The 18,501-nt window shown below is 37.3% G+C and overlaps 2 protein-coding genes across 3 annotated transcripts in view; one reads left to right on the top strand and one right to left on the bottom strand.

The window, feature by feature from the left end:
* The window catches only part of LOC139954489 (plexin-B-like), a 39,747-nt gene extending 30,650 nt beyond the window's left edge, over positions 1-9,097 (bottom strand). Inside the window, exon 1 of one of the 2 annotated variants that reach the window (XM_071954305.1) lies at positions 8,941-9,097. In XM_071954305.1, the coding sequence (XP_071810406.1) occupies positions 8,941-8,977 (37 nt within the window). In that variant the 5' untranslated portion in view covers positions 8,978-9,097. The remainder of the gene's footprint in view (positions 1-8,940) is intronic. The other variant, XM_071954306.1, reaches the window with a different exon arrangement.
* An 8,124-nt stretch (positions 9,098-17,221) lies between these two features.
* Positions 17,222-18,501, top strand: part of LOC139954486 (uncharacterized) — a 31,877-nt gene continuing 30,597 nt past the window's right edge. The window contains exon 1 of the mRNA XM_071954301.1: positions 17,222-17,354. Coding sequence (XP_071810402.1) covers positions 17,255-17,354 — 100 coding nt within the window. The 5' untranslated portion in view covers positions 17,222-17,254. The remainder of the gene's footprint in view (positions 17,355-18,501) is intronic.

The raw sequence follows: 18,501 nt of genomic DNA, 5'->3' as shown, positions 1-18,501 counted from the left end.
TGCCTCTAGCTACCGGGCAATCGCAGTAGTGTAGTTTGTAAGACACTGCTCTAGAATTGCAGATTGCAAGGGTCGTGGGTTTGAATCCCACCCGAGTAATATGCATGATATATGTTTTCACAGGACTCGGGGAAGTACTGAGTATACAGTGCAAACACACATCAATTAATGGGTAAAAACCAAAATTAAATATTCACGAAGAGTCTATACTCATATGTACGGAGAGTTAAATGCATACAAAAAGGACTAACATAAAGTTACTTTGGTTATGAGGGGTTGGCAAAAGAGTCTATACTAACATGTACAGAGAGTTATTGGAAAAAAAATCCTTGATTGAACAAAGAAATGCAACAATATTCATGTCTTTTTATTGCACATTGATTATACCCATCTCAGGTCAAGTGACACTGGTCACACAATCCGTCTATAGGCAACTTATATGAACAGTCTTTAATCATGTTCGGAGAGTAAGATGATTACAAAAAGGCATGGTCGTGGCCGAGCGGTTAAGAGCACTGAACTCAAGCTCTGCTGTTTCTGTTCAGCAGAGTGTGGGTTTGAATCCCGGTTGTGACACATGTGTCCTTGAGCAAAACACTTTACTATAACTGCTTCTCTCTACCAAGGGGTAAATGGGTACCTGTAAGGGCAGAGTTGGTTTAGTGATTAATAAGCTTAGTGCGCTACATATTTGGCGGCACAGGCTGTGTACTCCCCAGGGAGCTGAGATGTTTTAAGGAATGATTTAGGCCCAGTGATCATAGGTAATAATCAAACGGCTTCAAACGGGAATTTTTTTACGTTGGGAGCTGCATTATTTTACGGAAATGACGGATTTGTGAAGAATATATAAAGGCCAAAACCCACAGCAGAAAAAATGTATGCTGGCATGAAATGTGAAGCTTTTGAAAAAGATTTGAGTTATAGAAGCTTTAAAAAATTTCGCCCTAGAATTGGAGCTTGATATCCAGGACGTATCTGTAGCATAATACGAAAGTGTAAGGCAGTCAGGGCTACTTTACAGTGGACCTTTTTTTTCATCAACATCTTCAGAGTGCATCCGCAATTTTTATGATGACTCATTGCTCACGCACGCCCCATTCTGCCACAGTCTGACACATTGAATACAGTACAGTACTACAAGCTACACAATGTGCTGGGTGCCGTTGCACTTAACTGATGTTCAGTTAACCAAAACGTGCGTCTTTGTCCAGTCATTTGTGTCATCAAACTGAGTTAAGTCCAACCACTAATTATTACAACATTGATAAAGCACATAAAGCAGACCGGCATCAATGCGCTGTGAGCAGATATTAAAATTCTTCAACAATATTAGACAATTTAAAAATATTAAATGCTACACACATTAAAATGTAAACAAAAATGGATGAACAATAAAAGTTAGAAAGAACAGAAATGTTGACTGATTGACACCGTCATGCACAAAATACAAAAAACACCAACACTATCAAAAACAGGAAAAGTCAATAGCATAGCACGCAGAAATGGCAGTTTATAAGCATAATATGGCTTGGAGGCCCCTAATCGTGGTCTCTATGCACACACAATTTAAAGTAAGCACATGTGTGTAAGTCCTCACAAGGAAGCCAGCTTAGGACTCGTCTAAAAGCCATCAATTGTAAATCTTATTTTCAAAGATCTATGGATAAAATCCACAATTCTCAACCCATCAGGGTGAAACCACGAAGTTCACTACAAGGATGTGAGTAACGGTCCAGCTTCCTCAACCCAATTGCGTTGTATGCAACTAACAGAGGAGAGTCCTAGTCTAAATAACTACACTACCGGCCCTAGCATTTATAAGGAAGGAAATTGTCAGAATCAAAAACTAATTTATGTTCTTTTTTAAAATTCATCACACCAACCTTTTTAAAAGACCCTTACCATTGGTTGGTATTTAATGAATATTCAGAAGCTAGTATGGCGTGCAAAATAAAAAACAAATGTTGCAATATTGTTCAAACTGCACTGCCGTTAATCGAGATGATTTACTTATAACTAACAAGCTTGTTTTTTCACATTATTTACATTTCTTAAAATTAATTACTTTTATTTATTTCGTTTAATAAAACTTTGCCTTTCTGTTTGTTATTTTGTATAATTTAAAATAAAATTAAAATAAATATTGTCTTATTTTGTTTAATAAACTTCCATCTTTCTGTTTGTTCTATTGGATTATATACATGTCTTTAAATCAAGTTTATTTATTTTGTTAAATATGCTTTTTGCTTTCTGTTAAATTACTCTGTTGTATTATTTACATTTTTTAAAATTAATTCTTGGCCAGCGTTTCATGAAGCTATAAATCACTGCAGTGAGAGGGTGTTTATCGGACTTCTTTATCTTTCCATGGAGGACAGCCGAGTTAGTAGCAATAGACCGGCAGCCCAGAGCATTTTGGTTAAAGGAGCGAGGTACCAATATTTGAGTACAGGAACATGTAGTTGATAACCTGACAATGGAGATGGATTTCTGCCGGGGACCCACGCTGAGTGTGGCGCATGTACCTCCAACAAAGAGGCAAAATAATGGGCTGAGGGGTGGGGGGGCGATTGCAGCAAAACATTAAATTTTTGTCTAGCGGCTGATTCCTTTTTGGGAATAGTGTGTTGGTCATTTCGAGGTTCCACCCATGTTTAACCGTGGGGGGGGGGGGGGTTCCTGGCAGGCCTAGTGCAGCGAAACATTTTGTCTGGCGGCTGAAAGTTGTATTGGAAATAATTTTTGCTCTGTGTTCATTTTAGCCATAGTGGAACAGTCAGACAAAGTTTCATGTAGGCCCAATGCAGCAGAAAATTTGTGTGGCAGTTGATATTTTCTACTTAGTATCATGTTAACGACCGTTTACACTTGGTTTCAAGTGCTGTAACCCATAGCCAAAGGCGGCCATTGACTCAATGAGTGTAGTTAGTGTTTTACTAGTGTTGGATTCTTTGCTCACAAATGCATGATTGAAATGATACACAAATTCTTAATGATGAAGAAAATATTCTGACACAAACATAAATAAAGAAAATAATCTACAGATTTGATAATTTAAAAGAAGTTTTAAAGTTTGTGCAGTTTTCACAGTTGGTACAGCTCAACATTATGCATAAAATAACAAACCTGTGAAAATTTGAGCTCAATCGGTCGTCCAAGTTGCGAGATAATAATGAAAGAAAAAAACACCCTTGTCACACAAAGCTTTCAGATGCTTGATTTCAAGACCTCAAGTTCTAACCTGAGGTCTCGAAATCAAATTTGTAGAAAGTTACTTCTTTCTCGAAAACTACGCTACTTCAGATGGAGCCGTTTCTCACAATGTTTTATACTATCAACAGCTCTCCATTACTTGTAACCAAGTAAGTTTTTATGCTAAAAACTATTTTGAGTAATTACCAATAGTGTCCACTGCCTTTAAAATATATATTTAATTTGTTTTGTTTTGCCTATAAATTAGTCTTTCCTGGGGGGGGGGGGGATTTTTTTGAAAATAAATGTTGGAGGGGGGGGGGAATTTGTTTTTGAAAATAAATGTTGGAAATTTCAAGCTGGAAGAATGTAAGCATGGATGAACAATGCATTTTATCACTTTGTATTAATTTTCAGAAATGTCAACATTATAACCTGGTGTCATGGGTTTCCAGTAGGATAACAGGCAAATTGTTCGCAATAATACTAAACGATTCTTTTTTATTATTCATCTATCCAACCTTTTTACAATGACACTTGCACTTTATCGTGTGTTGAAATCTTAAAAGATTTGGTCTCACGTTGTGAGATTTGGTCCGCCAAATGGTAATGCATGCATGACATTGGAGCATTGGAGGGACGTCATATGTTTCAAACACTTTTTGTTGATTTTTTATTAAGGGAACCAATGTGTGATGAAGAGGTTTAATACTAGTGGTCTAAACCTGCCGAGGTCTGGTACTTGATCATTTTACCGAGACGAAGTGGAGGTAAATTACCAAGAACCAGGCCTCGGCAGGTGTAAACCACTAGTTGAAAACAAATTCAACGCACTTTGATTCCCATTCATAAATACCTTTCGGTCAAAAAACATCAACACTTTTTGGTCCAAAAGTAAAATAAATGCAATAAAATATTGTATGGCGTGCAAAATAAATAAAAAATCTCATTCAATATTATTAGTGCAATACATATTTAATCACATTTTTGTCCTAATACATTGTCCCATTGAAGCAAAAACACTTCATAACAATCTGTTTTCCCCCATTTTGGACCAGCAATGTTTGGTTTTAGGAGATAAGAAACCAATCTGTTATATTTCCTCTCTCATGACATACTGTTCATTACACTTACAAAATTTATTACAGTCTGCAGTTACACGTATTAGATGTCAAATTTGCACCAGGGACAAAGACTATAAATTTGACATATATGTATTGTGCGGTACCCACTGCCAAATATAGATTTGAACTGCCTCTAGCTACCAGGCAACCTCGATAGTCTGGTAAGACACTGCTCTAGAACTGCAAGGGTCGTGGGTTCGATTCCCACCCAAGTAATATGCCGGTGATATTCTTCACAGGAAAGTATCGAGTATACAATACTAACACACATCAGTGTATGGCTAAAACAAAAAAATTAATAGTCCGCAGGAATCAACAATAATTAAAATATTTAAATTTTCCCCCATATTGGCATGCCATAGAATCCGAAATAGAAAACATATCATGTGATCTATCTAGTGACTGGAGGAGAATGAAACTGATCTACAAGATGATAATTTTGTTTCAAACTTTTGAGGATGGATCTTGTTCTTTGACTCATTTGATTGTTGGCAAAAATGTATTAAGATTTTTACCAAAAATAATAATTTTATAAATATTTGAGCATAACCTACGATAGAAAACTTTATTCTCAGCATGAATTTAAGCCTAACAAAAATACAGTCCGTGTGTAAACAGCAGAGCTTCTGACACTGGTGGAGCTTGCACACAGTCTCGTGGTAAACGGGAATTTGGGGGCAAAGTTCTGGCCACAGAACGCATGGTTAAGTTATCTGACTAGGTGATTTTAACTGTGATTCTCTTAAACCAAATGACTGGCAATGGAAAAAGCTTCATGGCATAATGTCAGCGCATTAGCTATCTCAAGTTATTGGTGTTATTACATTAACCGTAAGTGATCATTCTCTTATAATATGCTATACGTAAATGTAAAAATATTCCAAAGAGACCTGCTCGTTCAACCTCGCTACCATGGGCAGCGCGCAGTATCACGCTAGCTCTGCGTACGTCTCTAACCCCCGGGAAGGAAACTCCGATCCGTGTATTTGATTGGCTATCATATACTCGCAAAATTTGAAACGCCCTTTCCAAAAAGCTCTACGCGCCGAAACGTGTGCGTATAAAGATGTACATATTCACTTCTTTTGTCGCGTAACACTGAACGCAAAGGCAAGTTCATGACTTTTATTACACACAGCGCATCCAGCGTGTGCGCAACTAACGGCCAACATAGAACGAATCAACCACAGGACTAATTGTCATATCCCTTATATTTGGATATTAAGGAGTTACACTTCTAGGGAAAAAATGGCGCGGCGAAAGCGATCACCCCTGGGAACGAGGTTGCTGCTCATTATATCAGGGCACTGTCTTACCGGACCATTAAAGAAATTTTAATTTTATTAATGATCTCAGAAATGCATCTTTTTAATGATGTTGAGTAGTCCACTGACCAGGCGTGGTGTATTTTTGAAGGTATTTTTATTTATGTGATAAACACGCTCCTTTTAAACAAATTTACGTTCCTAACAAGGTTCCTACAGTAGCTGGCTCAATGATGATTACTTTGTTCTCAGGAAAAAGTTGGAGCAAGCTAAAATTCATGCTCATGTTAGCACTCAATCTCCCACAGATTGGGACGCCTATCGAGATTTTAGAAACACAATCAATAATCTGGCCACAGGTTGAAACATGAATTTTATGAAATGCTGGCTCTGACATGGGTAAATTATGGAAGGTTATTAAAAGTATTCTGCCTAGCACTAAAAAGGTCAGCATAAACAATATTAGGTCCGGACATGAAATTTTAACTGATGGATCAGACTCACACACACATACTGGGATCGAGGGTGTGTGTACCGTCCCGGTTACCATCTTGACTTCCATTGCTAATGAGCTTCACATTTTGTTTGCTAGTATCAGCAGGAAATTAACCGATACCCTGATTCAGCACAGTTCAGTTGACTTGGTCAGCTTATGTAACCCAGGACACAGAGCCAGTGGAAGAGCCAGTTCATTTTGTTGGTGTGGTGCCGTGAGGTATACTTAATGAGGTAAGCCTTATGCTACGTGGCCTGACCACCAAGGCTACTGGTCTTGATGGTTTTGGCCCCAGGCTGTTGAAGGTGGGGTACAGACAACTTGCGGCACCGCTTACTCACATCATGAACTTGAGCCTCTCCACTGGCTCTGTGCCATCTGCCTGGAAACTTAGTCGTATATCACCTATTTTTAAAGAAGGCGATAAACTAACATCAATAACTATCGGCCTATTTTTGTTATTCCGAACTGCATGAAATTTTTTAGAAACTCATCCATAAACAGTTGTTCTAAATTTGCTGCTCGTAGGGGTCAACTCATTTAACCAACTCCCCCCTTACACTAACAAATCCCATGCCATACACTGTAGCAAGTTTTAATGTTTCGTACAAAATTTTGCGTTTTTAAAATATTAGGGCATGTGGTGTTTTTCCTGGCTGGACCAGATTTTTTAACCTTTGTCTCTGTTGTATCTATTGCTGTTGTAGTATATCCTTAGTCTTTATTTAAATTTGGCTGTTTTTCTATTTTTAATATTAATCAATTTTTATTATAAATATATTTTTATAGGCCATATTAGTTTTTAATTTTTAATGTGTTTGTACTTGCTAAGCACCTCAGAAAAACAATGGTATAGAAGAAAAATAAATAAATAAAATAAAATAAAAGTTGAGGGGTCGGAAACATATGAGAGTCGATAACGATATGACTGGCCCTATGATAGTTGTAGTACACTTTCTGTAATTATACACATTTTAAAAAAGGCTGCACAAAGTTTAACAGGGAAAAGTTTCAGTATCGCGCCACCACTTTCTCATTTTGTTGAAATAATGAAATAATATAGTATCAGAGGATCTGTACTCATCACTCATATGTTTTTGACCCCAAACTTGAATTCCTTTTTGAATTCCTTTTAACCACGAGACTGTGCAAGCTCCACCAGTGACAGAAGCTCTGTCTGTATTTTTGTCAGAGAATAAAGAATAAAATTTTTGCTGAGAATAAAGTTTCCTGTTGTAGATTATGCTCAAACATTGATGACTAATTTTTGGTATAAATCACTAGTATTATAATGCCAGCAATCAAATGTGTCAAAGACACATCATCCAACCTCATAAGGTCAATACAAAATTATCATCTGCTAGATTGAGTTTCATTTTCCTTTAGTCACCAAGTCAGATCACGTGACGTGGTTGCTATTATGGATTCTAGTAAAAATGAAACTACAGACTGTAATAAATTTGTATCAAAATAAATAGGCCAAACATGTCTAAATTAAAGAGAAAATATAACAGAATGGTTTCGTTTCTCCTGAAACCAAACATTGCTGGTCTGAAGTAGTGATATGTAAAGGGAAGGTACACGTTTGGTATTTGTCAAAGACCAGCCTTCTCACTTAAAACAAAACATAAAATAACAAGCCTGTGGAAGTTTTGGCTCAATTGGTCATCTAAGTTGTGAGAAAATGAAGAAAGAAAAAACACCCTTGTTGGATAAACTTGTGTGCTTTCAAATCAGATAACAATAAAAGACTGCTGGCCAGAGAAGTCTTTTATTATTTTAGTGAAAAATTACCTTTCCCCAAAACTATGTTACTTTAGGGGCTTATTTCCCACAATGTTTAATGCTATCAACAGCTCTCCAATGCTCATAACCAAAGTCAGTTTTTAAGTTAATGTTTGTTTTGAGTAATAACCAAAGGGGCACCTTCCCTTTAACAAGTGTTTGTGCTTCAAGGGGGGAGGGGTATTTTACTGTCATGCCTTGTGATTTCTCCGGATTCTAATTTTAGTAGCCATATAAGTCTTAGGACAAAAAGCAATTAAATTTGTTAAATTACATTATTATTTGAATAAATATTTTCAGATATTTTAGCTTCCGATTATTCAATAAAAAGCCAACCAATAAAAGTAATAAAAAATGTATGTCGCCGCTCCAATGGCAATGTCGTAATAATAATAATTTAATAAAAATTAAAATTTATAATGTCGTGCATGCATTAGCTCTGTAAATAAAGGGCGATCTCTCGCATAAGGGAAAACCAAATCTTTTAAGTTTCAACACACAATGAAGTGAAAGTGTCATTGTAAAAAGGTTGGTAGATGATTTTTTTTTAATACAAAAGAGTGAAAACGTGGTGGAGTGATACAGAACATTATCAAAGTTATTATTTCGGATGCATTGAAAATTGAAATCATATTGCATTGGATCATGGAATAAACTTGTAGGACTGGATTACTTGTGCACTATTTTAGTCATGAAGTCAAACTTGGTCAAAGATGTCTTCGGCGCCCTCAATTTTGATTTATAGTTAGTTTGTTATTTTATATTTAGTTGCCAAGAAAGACGAGCATCCCCCTTTCGTACGCGACTGGAATTGCTATAACAATAATAATAATAATTGAATAAACATTCAACTACATTGACATTTTTCAAACATAAAAAGTTATACTGGGTCTATTTATAATCTATGTGGAGCAAAACCGCGATTGTTGATAGCCAAGATTTTCAGGTTCAAAGTTGAGCGGGACGTATCATCTCTGCGCGTGCGCTGATTCATTAATGGTTTTTACTACGTGTTTCAATGGTCATGGAGGAATAAAAAAAAACTGTAAAAAACAACACATTTTACAACACTTACCGTTGAATAACCAACGTACTTCGTGTCTTGGAGACATCTACATTGCGCACAATACGTACAAGATACTTCTTGAACCCTCACTCGGCATGCAAACAACCATTTTCCAAGTCAAATTTGACACATTAGGCTTACTACTCGTCTACCACATGTGCGTGCAGCAGGGGAAGTCTAATATTCCTCACAAGAGGGCGCTACTATCCGAGCACGAACGGGCACGCCCACGCGCGCCACACCCACAACACACCTTGGTTTTGACGAATGAGCGCCAGAGTTGCATTCCGCGTTGGTTGTTGCACCAAGTGAAATTTGGGAGATAAATAACGTAATATTTGTTATCTAAAATTTTGCAGTTTTAAATCCCATCGACCCTGGTTATTATTATTTTTTTTCAAAACGATAAAAAGCAGGTATAGACTAACAAAACATACCTCAGTCAAGGGGGGGGGGGAGGGGTTCCAAGTTAGTTTTTTCTGATAGCGTCTCAGAAAATGGGGAATTCCAAGGTTCTAACCTTTGGTTCAAACTCTGCACCATTCTGTACCTATTTCTTTGTGTCTACGCACCCTTACGCATCAATAAACTTCAAACTGGCGTCTTTATGTACAAAAATTCATGATGAGGTTGGCGGAAGCTCGCGAAATTGAAATGCTTCTCAAGAGAGGGCGCTTCTCTTGAATAATTAATTGTTACATAATAAGTAAGTGCAATAAAAATAAAAGTGGGGGGTACAATTTCTATGACCGTCACAATTACATGTACTTCAAAGATTATGAACTTGTGGTAGTTTTACATATACAGCCGAGAAATAATCCAGGACAAAATTCATTTTGGCACTAAAGTGGTTGGCCATCATAAAAGTTGATCAACTTAAATAATTATGACTGCACTAAAATGTACACTTACTTAAAAGGATTAGCACCGCCTTAAATAAATGCAAATCTCCAAACCATAAGCCATTTAGTCCCATACAAATAATGTCTGGTACAATGACTTGCGAGATCAAAGCTTACCACTTAAGTTTAAATCTTTCAGTTGTTAAACAAAAGCTTGCCCTGAACCATTTGACATAGCAACTGTCGCTATAGTCCGAGGTATTCAAGTTTAAGAGGTACCTTGTGACTAAGCAAAAACATTGTACCAGACATTATTCAACTCTAAAACGCAAAGCTTAAATTAAAATGCTATAGAGAGCATGCATTAGCTCTACAGGTAATCCAGATCCGACAAGGATGCGCAAATTGCATCATTCATTAAGACACCGAATGACACTGAGAAGCCATACCCCCACCACCCCCCCCCCCCACACCAGTACAGAGGCATGCAGAACAAGAGTACAGTTAATGAGACAGCTTGAATGTTGTAGAAATTAAAATGTAAGTAAATTTGTAAATAATATTAATGTGAAGCGTCACCATAGCTTTCTTGTGTGTGTGTCGAGGGGGGTTGGGTATAAAACTGAAGGTCTAATACTTGGTGGAATTTGGGTATGTGACGGGTGGCGACCACGAAAGGGAGTAGACAAGTTTTATTATGTCCATTGAAATGTTATCAGTATTCAGTCGTACCGACACACAGCATGGAAATCATTGTTTGGTTGGGAAAGGATGATCACTTGAATGAAGGGTCCTCAAAGGAAAGTTGCGCCTTAAAGACACTGGACACTATTGGTAATTGTCAAAGACTACAATCCCGGCCATATCTCGTTGGGCCCACTTGGCCCATTTCAATGGTTGTTCGAATTGCCGATCGTCTTCTCAGTTACAATCAACATTGAGCGGGGAGCGGGTACAATTTTTTGTGTGAAATGGAAAGTGACAGGGAATTGTTTCATAATCATAACGTTGGGAATGGGTGGCCCAAGCATTTTGGCCGGGATTGTAGCCTTCATTGATGATGGTGTATCTCAACATTATGCATAAAATAACACATCTGTGAAAATTCGAGCTCAATCGGTCGTCGAAGTTGCGAGATAATAATGAAAGAAGAAAAAACACTCTTGTCACATTAAGTTGTGTGCTTTCAAATGCTTGATTTTGAGACCTCAAATTCTAAATCTGAGCTCGAAATCAAATTCGTGGAAAATTACTTTTTTTCTCGAAAACTGCATTACTTCAGAAAATCTGAATCTTTTTCAATTTAGCTCCAATTTCGCAGCCTTTAAAGTGTTGTTGGCCATTAACGAGGTAGTCACCAAGTTCGAAAATCAGAAGAAGCTTCTGCTGGCTCGGATAGCCTTGAATAAACTTTAACGGATTTTTTTTATCTCGTATTCAATATCGCTACCCAAGACAAGCCAAACGGTTTGTACGGATCGCAAAATAGATCAAAGCATTGACCCGCGCAATACTTCACAAACCAGCAGATGAAATCCTTCCCACTTTAATGGATCGCTTTATGCATGGAACCTTCATCTCTTATCTAACTTGTCAAGTCAATATCAATCTCAACAGACTAAAGATAGGTATCTTCTTCATGAATTTTCGTGTGCAAGATGCTCTGATTTCATGAATAATGTTTGGATGCGAAGGGGAAAGGAATTACGAAAGGAATTTTTGTAGATTTCTCTTGAACAGGTTTGGAATCACATGGAGCCCATGAAATCTGCTGCCCTGGGTCCAATTCCATGGAGCTGCTGAGCATAAAAATGTGCTTAAAGGCAGTGGACACTATTGGTAATTAATCAAAATATTTATTGCCATAAAACCTTTCTTGGTGACGAGTAATGGGAAGAGGTTGATGGTATAAAACGTTGTGAGAAACGGCTCCCTCTGAAGTGCCATAGTTTTCGAGAAAGAAGTAATTTTCCGCGAATTTGATTTCAAGACCTCAGGTTTAGAACTTGAGGTCTCGAAATCAACCATCTAAACGCACACAATTTCGTATGACAGGGGTGTTTTTTTCTTTTCATTGTTATCTCGCAAGTTCGATGACCGATTGAGCTCAAATTTTCACAGGTTTGTTATTTTATGCATATGTTGAGATACACCAACTGTGAAGGCTAGTCTTTGACAATTACCAATAGAGTCCACTGCCTTTAAGCGCGTAAATTTCATTCTTGGTAAAAACAGGATTATGAACCAAATTTCAATTTGTTGCATATAGTTGCTTGTTACTGGTATTCGGCTACGTGCTGTTTTCTTATCCGGAAAATCACGTGGAAATTTGGTTGGTAATCCTGTTTACTGTTTATATGACGAAGGCAAACATTTCATGCTTAGCACATTTTTTTTTTGCTGAGCAACTAAACGCAAAATTGGGTTTTGGCAGACCTACCAAGTCTCACACATTAGGCGTGAGACTCACGCATTTGGGCTCTGTCTCACGCTCACACGCACAGCAACCATTTTCTTACGCATTGGGGCCAGACCGGGAAAAAAAAATTAACGTCATGCATTGCCAAATCGCGCTCGTGCGTACAAAAAACGCAATCTACAATGTTTGCACAATCTTCAGATTGCACGCAATTTATCAGAATCATCATTTTTTGTACAAACTTTGTACAAACAGAGCACAAATTTGCAGATTGCGCACGCTTTTGCTCTTCCAGCAGGTTCAACTAAAATTGAACAAAACGCTTATTGCGCACGAGTTTTTCCCGATTCACTTAGCAAACTCGTTAAATGCGCTCCACTAGCGAAGACACAACAGGCAGAGGAAGTGAGCGGAGGATTTTGGACATCATTTTTAGTATTTTTTTTTTTTTTAGTTTGGAAGGATATAATCTGACACAATCGTATCTCCGCATTAACCATCAACATATTCTGTGTACCTCATGTTAGTTTTAATTATTATGAAGAGGTTTTTGATGCATTTTGGAACACTTTTTTGTCCACAATTAAATTTCTGATTTTTTTTAATAAAAAATAAAAAAAGTTGGGCGGCGATTTTGAAAGGCCTTCTAAAACTGGCACATTTTTTTCTGGGGGGGGGGGGTTGAGCTTTGAAAAAATCTCACGCATAGCTGGCCTCTGGACTTGGCATCTCTGGAAATGTGTATGGTTGTATGGTTGTGTATATTCCCATTGACTTGTGTATGGTTGTGTAGTTTCCCATTGACTTGTGTATGGTTGTATAGTTTCCCATTGACTGGTGTATGGTTGTGTATATTCCCATTGACTTGTGTATGGTTGTGTAGTTTCCCATTGACTTGTGTATGGTTGTGTAGTTTCCCATTGACTTGTGTATGGTTGTATAGTTTCCCATTGACTGGTGTATGGTTGTGTATATTCCCATTGACTTGTGTATGGTTGTGTAGTTTCCCATTGACTTGTGTATGGTTGTATAGTTTCCCATTGACTTGTGTGTGGTTGTTTAGTTTCCCATTGACTTGTGTATGGTTGTGTAGTTTCCCGTTGACTGGTGTATGGTTGTGTAGTTTCCCATTGACTTGTGTATGGTTGTTTAGTTTCCCATTGACTTGTGTATGGTTGTGTAGTTTCCCATTGACATGTGTATGGTTGTTTAGTTTCCCATTGACTTGTGTATGGTTGTGTAGTTTCCCGTTGACTGGTGTATGGTTGTGTAGTTTCCCATTGACTTGTGTATGGTTGTGTAGTTTCCCATTGACTTGTGTATGGTTGTGTAGTTTCCCATCGACTTGTGTATGGTTGTGTCAATTCCCATTGACTTGTATATGGTTGTGTAGTTTCCCATTGACTTGTGTATGGTTGTGTAGTTTCCCATTGACTTGTGTTTGGTTGTGTAGTTTTCCATTGACTTGTGTATGGTTGTGTAGTTTCCCATTGACTTGTGTATGGTTGTGTAGTTTCCCATTGACTTGTGTATGGTTGTGTCAATTCCCATTGACTTGTGTATGGTTGTGTAGTTTCCCATTGACTTGTGTATGGTTGTGTCAATTCCCATTGACTTGTATATGGTTGTGTAGTTTCCCATTGACTTGTGTATGGTTGTGTAGTTTCCCATTGACTTGTGTTTGGTTGTGTAGTTTTCCATTGACTTGTGTTTGGTTGTGTAGTTTTCCATTGACTTGTGTATGGTTGTGTAGTTTCCCATTGACTTGTGTATGGTTGTGTAGTTTCCTATTGACTTGTGTATGGTTGTGTAGTTTCCAATTGACTTTTTTTGTTCGGAAGGAAATAGTCTGACACAATCGTACCTCCACATTAACCATCAACATATTCTGTGTACCTCATGTTAGTTTTAATGAAGAGGTTTTTGATGCATTTTGGAACACTTTTTCGTCCGCAATTAAATTTCTGATTTTTTTTTTATATTAAAAAAAAAAAAAATTGGGCGGCGATTTCGAAAGGCCTTCTAAAACTGGAAAAAAATTTCGGGGGGGGGGTTGAGCTTTGAAAAATGTCACGCATAGCTGGCCTCTGGACTTGGCATCTCTGCCTTGGTCTGGGCCTCTTTTTTCCTAGTTTGCTTGAAATGTTGAGAAAACAGTGTTTTATGTTTGTTTTAAAGTGTCCGTGTTGATGTTTTTGTCAGGAAAACCACCGATACCCCTTTCAACCAAGTTTAATTCTAAACCAACATTGGTACATGTATATATACCTTTATCGCGTCGTCACCATCTTGGTCGTGTTCCCCCGTTTCCATAACAGTAATGAATGCTAACATTCATTGCGCAAACAAGGCACCACACCATTATTTCGTCCAGCCTCAGTTTGGTTACAATGAGTTGGAATGGTGTAAAATCAAGATGGCCACACCGTGATAAAGGTATATTGAACACGAACCTCTCTTTTCTTATCTTCAAGTTTATAGTTTCCTCAGGAATCTCTTGATCGTTCTAACCGAATGCCAAGTCACGTTTGGGGACTGTTCGGACGGCTGTGTTTCCTAACAGTATACGAGTGTACGTTTCAACTTGTACTTAAGAGTGTCAGCTGTGTGATTTATTTCATGGATGGCTGACTGTGTAGATATAAGTCAAAGTGCAGTGCAGTAGTTTTACCAACAACTAATACCGTGGAGTAGATTCAGCACAAGATGCACGTTCAAGATACGTACGGGGAAACGTATGATCGTGATACTACTTAAAATTGTTGGCCCTATTTAATGAAATCGATTTTTTCCCCAGAATTATTATAAACCACAAATCCTAATTGTCATTGATTGTTTGAAGAAGTATCACGAGCCGTACTATTTAGCCCTTTGCCAATGTATTCGTGGATTGGGAGAGCCGCGATCCCGAGTGACTGGATGGGGAGACAATTTATTATAACGAATGTGTTCTTTAGTCCCTTGGGATCGCGGCTCTCAAAGCCACTAGGCCTTGACAAAACGGTATACTATTATAGGAGTCCTTTAATTATTAAATATAGGACGCTTGGGACGCTTCGTAGTCGTCCTTTTCGCGTACTAATCGATTAATCACCGAGTACCGTATAATAATGACTGCAATGCGCGCCAATATGTCTCAGGGTATTCTAACTGTCCATGTTTTTTTTTGTTTTGTTTTTTGTTTTTGTTTTTTAATTAAAGGCAGTGGACTCTTATGGTAATTTCTCAAAATAATTGTTAGCATAAAAACTGGGGGCTGTTGGGAGAGGATGATAGTATAAAACATTGTGAGAAACGTCTCCCTCTGAAGTAACGTAGTTTTCGAGAACTAAGTAATTTCACACGAATTGGATTTCGAGACCTCAAGTTTAGAATTTGAGGTCTCGAAATCAACCATCTAAACGCACACAACTTCGTGTGACAAGGGTGTTTTCTTCTTTCATTATTATCTCGCAACTTTGATGACCGATTGAGTTCAAATTTTCACAGGTTGGTTATTTTTGTGCATAAAATTATATTGAGACACACCAAGTGAGAAGCCTGGTCTTTGACATTTACCAAAGGTCCAAAGGTGTCCAGTGTCTTTAAAGGCAGTGGACACTATTGGTAATTACTCAAAATAATTATTAGCATAAAACCTTACTTGGTAACGAGTAATGGGGAGAGGTTGATAGTATAAAACATTGTGAGAAACGGCTCCCTCTGAAGTAATGTATTTTTCGAGAAAGAAGTAATTTTCCACGAATTTGATTTCGAGACCTCAAGTTTAGAATTGGAGGTCTCGAAATCGAATTCGTCGAAATCAAGCATCTGAAAGCACACAACTTCGTGTGACAAGGGTGTTTTTTTTCTTTCATTATTATCTCGCAACTTTGACGATCGATTGAGCTCAAATTTTTACAGGTTTGTTATTTTATGCATACGTTGAGATACACCAAGTGAGAAGACTGGTCTTTGACAATTATCAATAGTGTCCACTGCCTTTAAAGAAATGATATTCTAATGTGGTATGGATGTTATCTGAAGGATCAGTTCGGTTTTCTTGTGAACAATATTACTCAATAGGAAACTTTTGAACGCTAGGTGGCAGCAGACTTACATGTCCATTGTTGATTGGTCATCATGTCATAAGAGGATACTGAACCCCAAACACCCTTGTTGCACAAAGTTGTTTGCTTTCAGGTATCTTAAAACGGGTTTGAGACCTGAAGTATTTTAATATTTGAATTAAACTATATAACAAGCTTCTTTACTTCAGAGGGAGCCGTTTCTGACGTGTGTTATACTATCAACAGCTCTCCATTAATCGTTATCAAATTAATCAGTTACGTTGAAATTTATTTTAAGTAATTACCTCCTTAAAGGAACGTATAAGTGATATTTGTTTACAAGTTATTTATATGAAACAGTATGTTATGATCCATCAAATGAAACACAAACAGTCCCTTTAAATGTCTCTTTAAAGCCATTGGACACTTTCGGAACAGAAACAAAAAATCACAGATTTACAAATAACTTACAGGGTTTACAGAAGGTAATGGTGAAAGACTTCCCGTGAAATATTATTCCATGAAATGCTTTACTTTTTGAGAAAACATTATAACAATAACCAATTCTCGATATCGAGAAATACGGATTGATTTTAAACACAGTCATGACACGGCGAAACGTGCGAAACAAGGGTGGGTTTTCCCGTTATTTTCTCCCAACTCCGATGACCGATTGAGCCTATTTTTCACAGGTTTGTTATTTTATATATAAGTTGTGATACACGAAGTGTGGGCATTTGGACAATACTGTTTATTGAAAGTGTCCAATGGCTTGAATTGTAATAAGACCCATGACGCACACAGTCGCCGGAACTACATTCTTGTGGCGCTGTAATACACGAAAAGGTAACGTCAAAAAAAAAAGTCCTATTTAAACCCGAGCACTGCCGCCAGTCCATGCAATGTTAAATAAAATCGTGTTTATAGAGACCCGGACACACGGTGAAAAGCTTGTATCGCAATAAATAAATGAAGCCGAATTGTTCCGGTTAGTGTGTTGTGGACGATTGAAGATGCCTTTTGGATGCAGCAAGGATGTTGCATCTTCTGGAAGCATTATTTTCCTGATTTTATATGCATTTACAATACTGATGTTACGGTGCGCCGAAGCGGGTAAGTTAGTTTGTTGGGTTGTCAGCGTAATATCGTTACACATGTCAAATTATTGTCCGTTATACTTGTTATCACTGTGATATGTTTTTAGTTCCTTAGAGTTATAAGTTTACAGTTCGTTATTCCTTGGGTCAAATCAAAGTCTTTAGGATGCGTATAAGCTATCCATAATCACGCAATCTAATTTGCTTAATTTTTGAAATATTGACAACTCATCTCAAGATGATTTTAGTATTAATTTTTATTAAATCTGAGCCCTAATAAACTAAACTAAATTCTCTAAAACTAACACAAAGTCCGATTTTAACCTTAAAGGCAGTGGACACTACTAATAATTATCAAAGACTAGTCTTCACAGTTGGTGTATCTCAACATATGCATAAAATAACAAACCTGTGAAAATTTGAGCTCAATCGGTCGTCGAACTTGCGAGATAATAATGAAAGAAAAACAACCCTTGTGTCACGAAGTTGTGTGCTTTCTGATGCTTGATTTCGAGACCTGAAATTCTAAACTTGAGGTCTCGAAATCAAATTCGTTCAAAATTACGTCACTTCAGAGGGAGTTGTTTCTCACAATGTTTTATACCATCAACCTCTCCCAATTACTCGTAATCAAGTTAAGGTTTTATGATGATAATCATATTGAGTAATTACCAATAGTGTGCACTGCCTTTAATAATGTTTGATTAGCATTTTGTATATATTCAAGAATTAAAGGTAAACGTTTTGTAATCTCTCTTAAAATTTATGAAAAAAAAACCTGTTGGTTAGAAGGCCGCAGCAGCTTTTGTTAGTATGACGGGTTTATTTTTTCGAGAAACATTTCCTATCGAAGTAATGGTGTTTAAATAAAATATATACCAGTTTTTTATGATCCAAGTTTTGATTCTAAGAAGCAACTTCTCAGATTGCGCATGTCACAAAAACAAATACAGTATTTTTATTTGGTATGAATATTCATGTTCTTATTTGCATGTTTTACCTGATCCCCCTGTATATAACTTGTATTGTAAATTGTCAGGGGCCCAGTTTCATAGAGCTGCTAAGCACAAACATTTGCTTAGCATGAAATTTCTTCCTTGGTAAAAACAGGTTTACCAACCAAATGTCCATGTTTCATATTGCTTGTTACTGGTATTCAGCTA

The sequence above is a fragment of the Asterias amurensis genome, chromosome 2 (assembly GCF_032118995.1).
Source record: "Asterias amurensis chromosome 2, ASM3211899v1".
NCBI classification, from domain to species: domain Eukaryota; kingdom Metazoa; phylum Echinodermata; class Asteroidea; order Forcipulatida; family Asteriidae; genus Asterias; species Asterias amurensis.
Note: the sequence above shows the minus strand (reverse complement) of the source record. Positions and strands in the feature narration are given on the sequence as shown.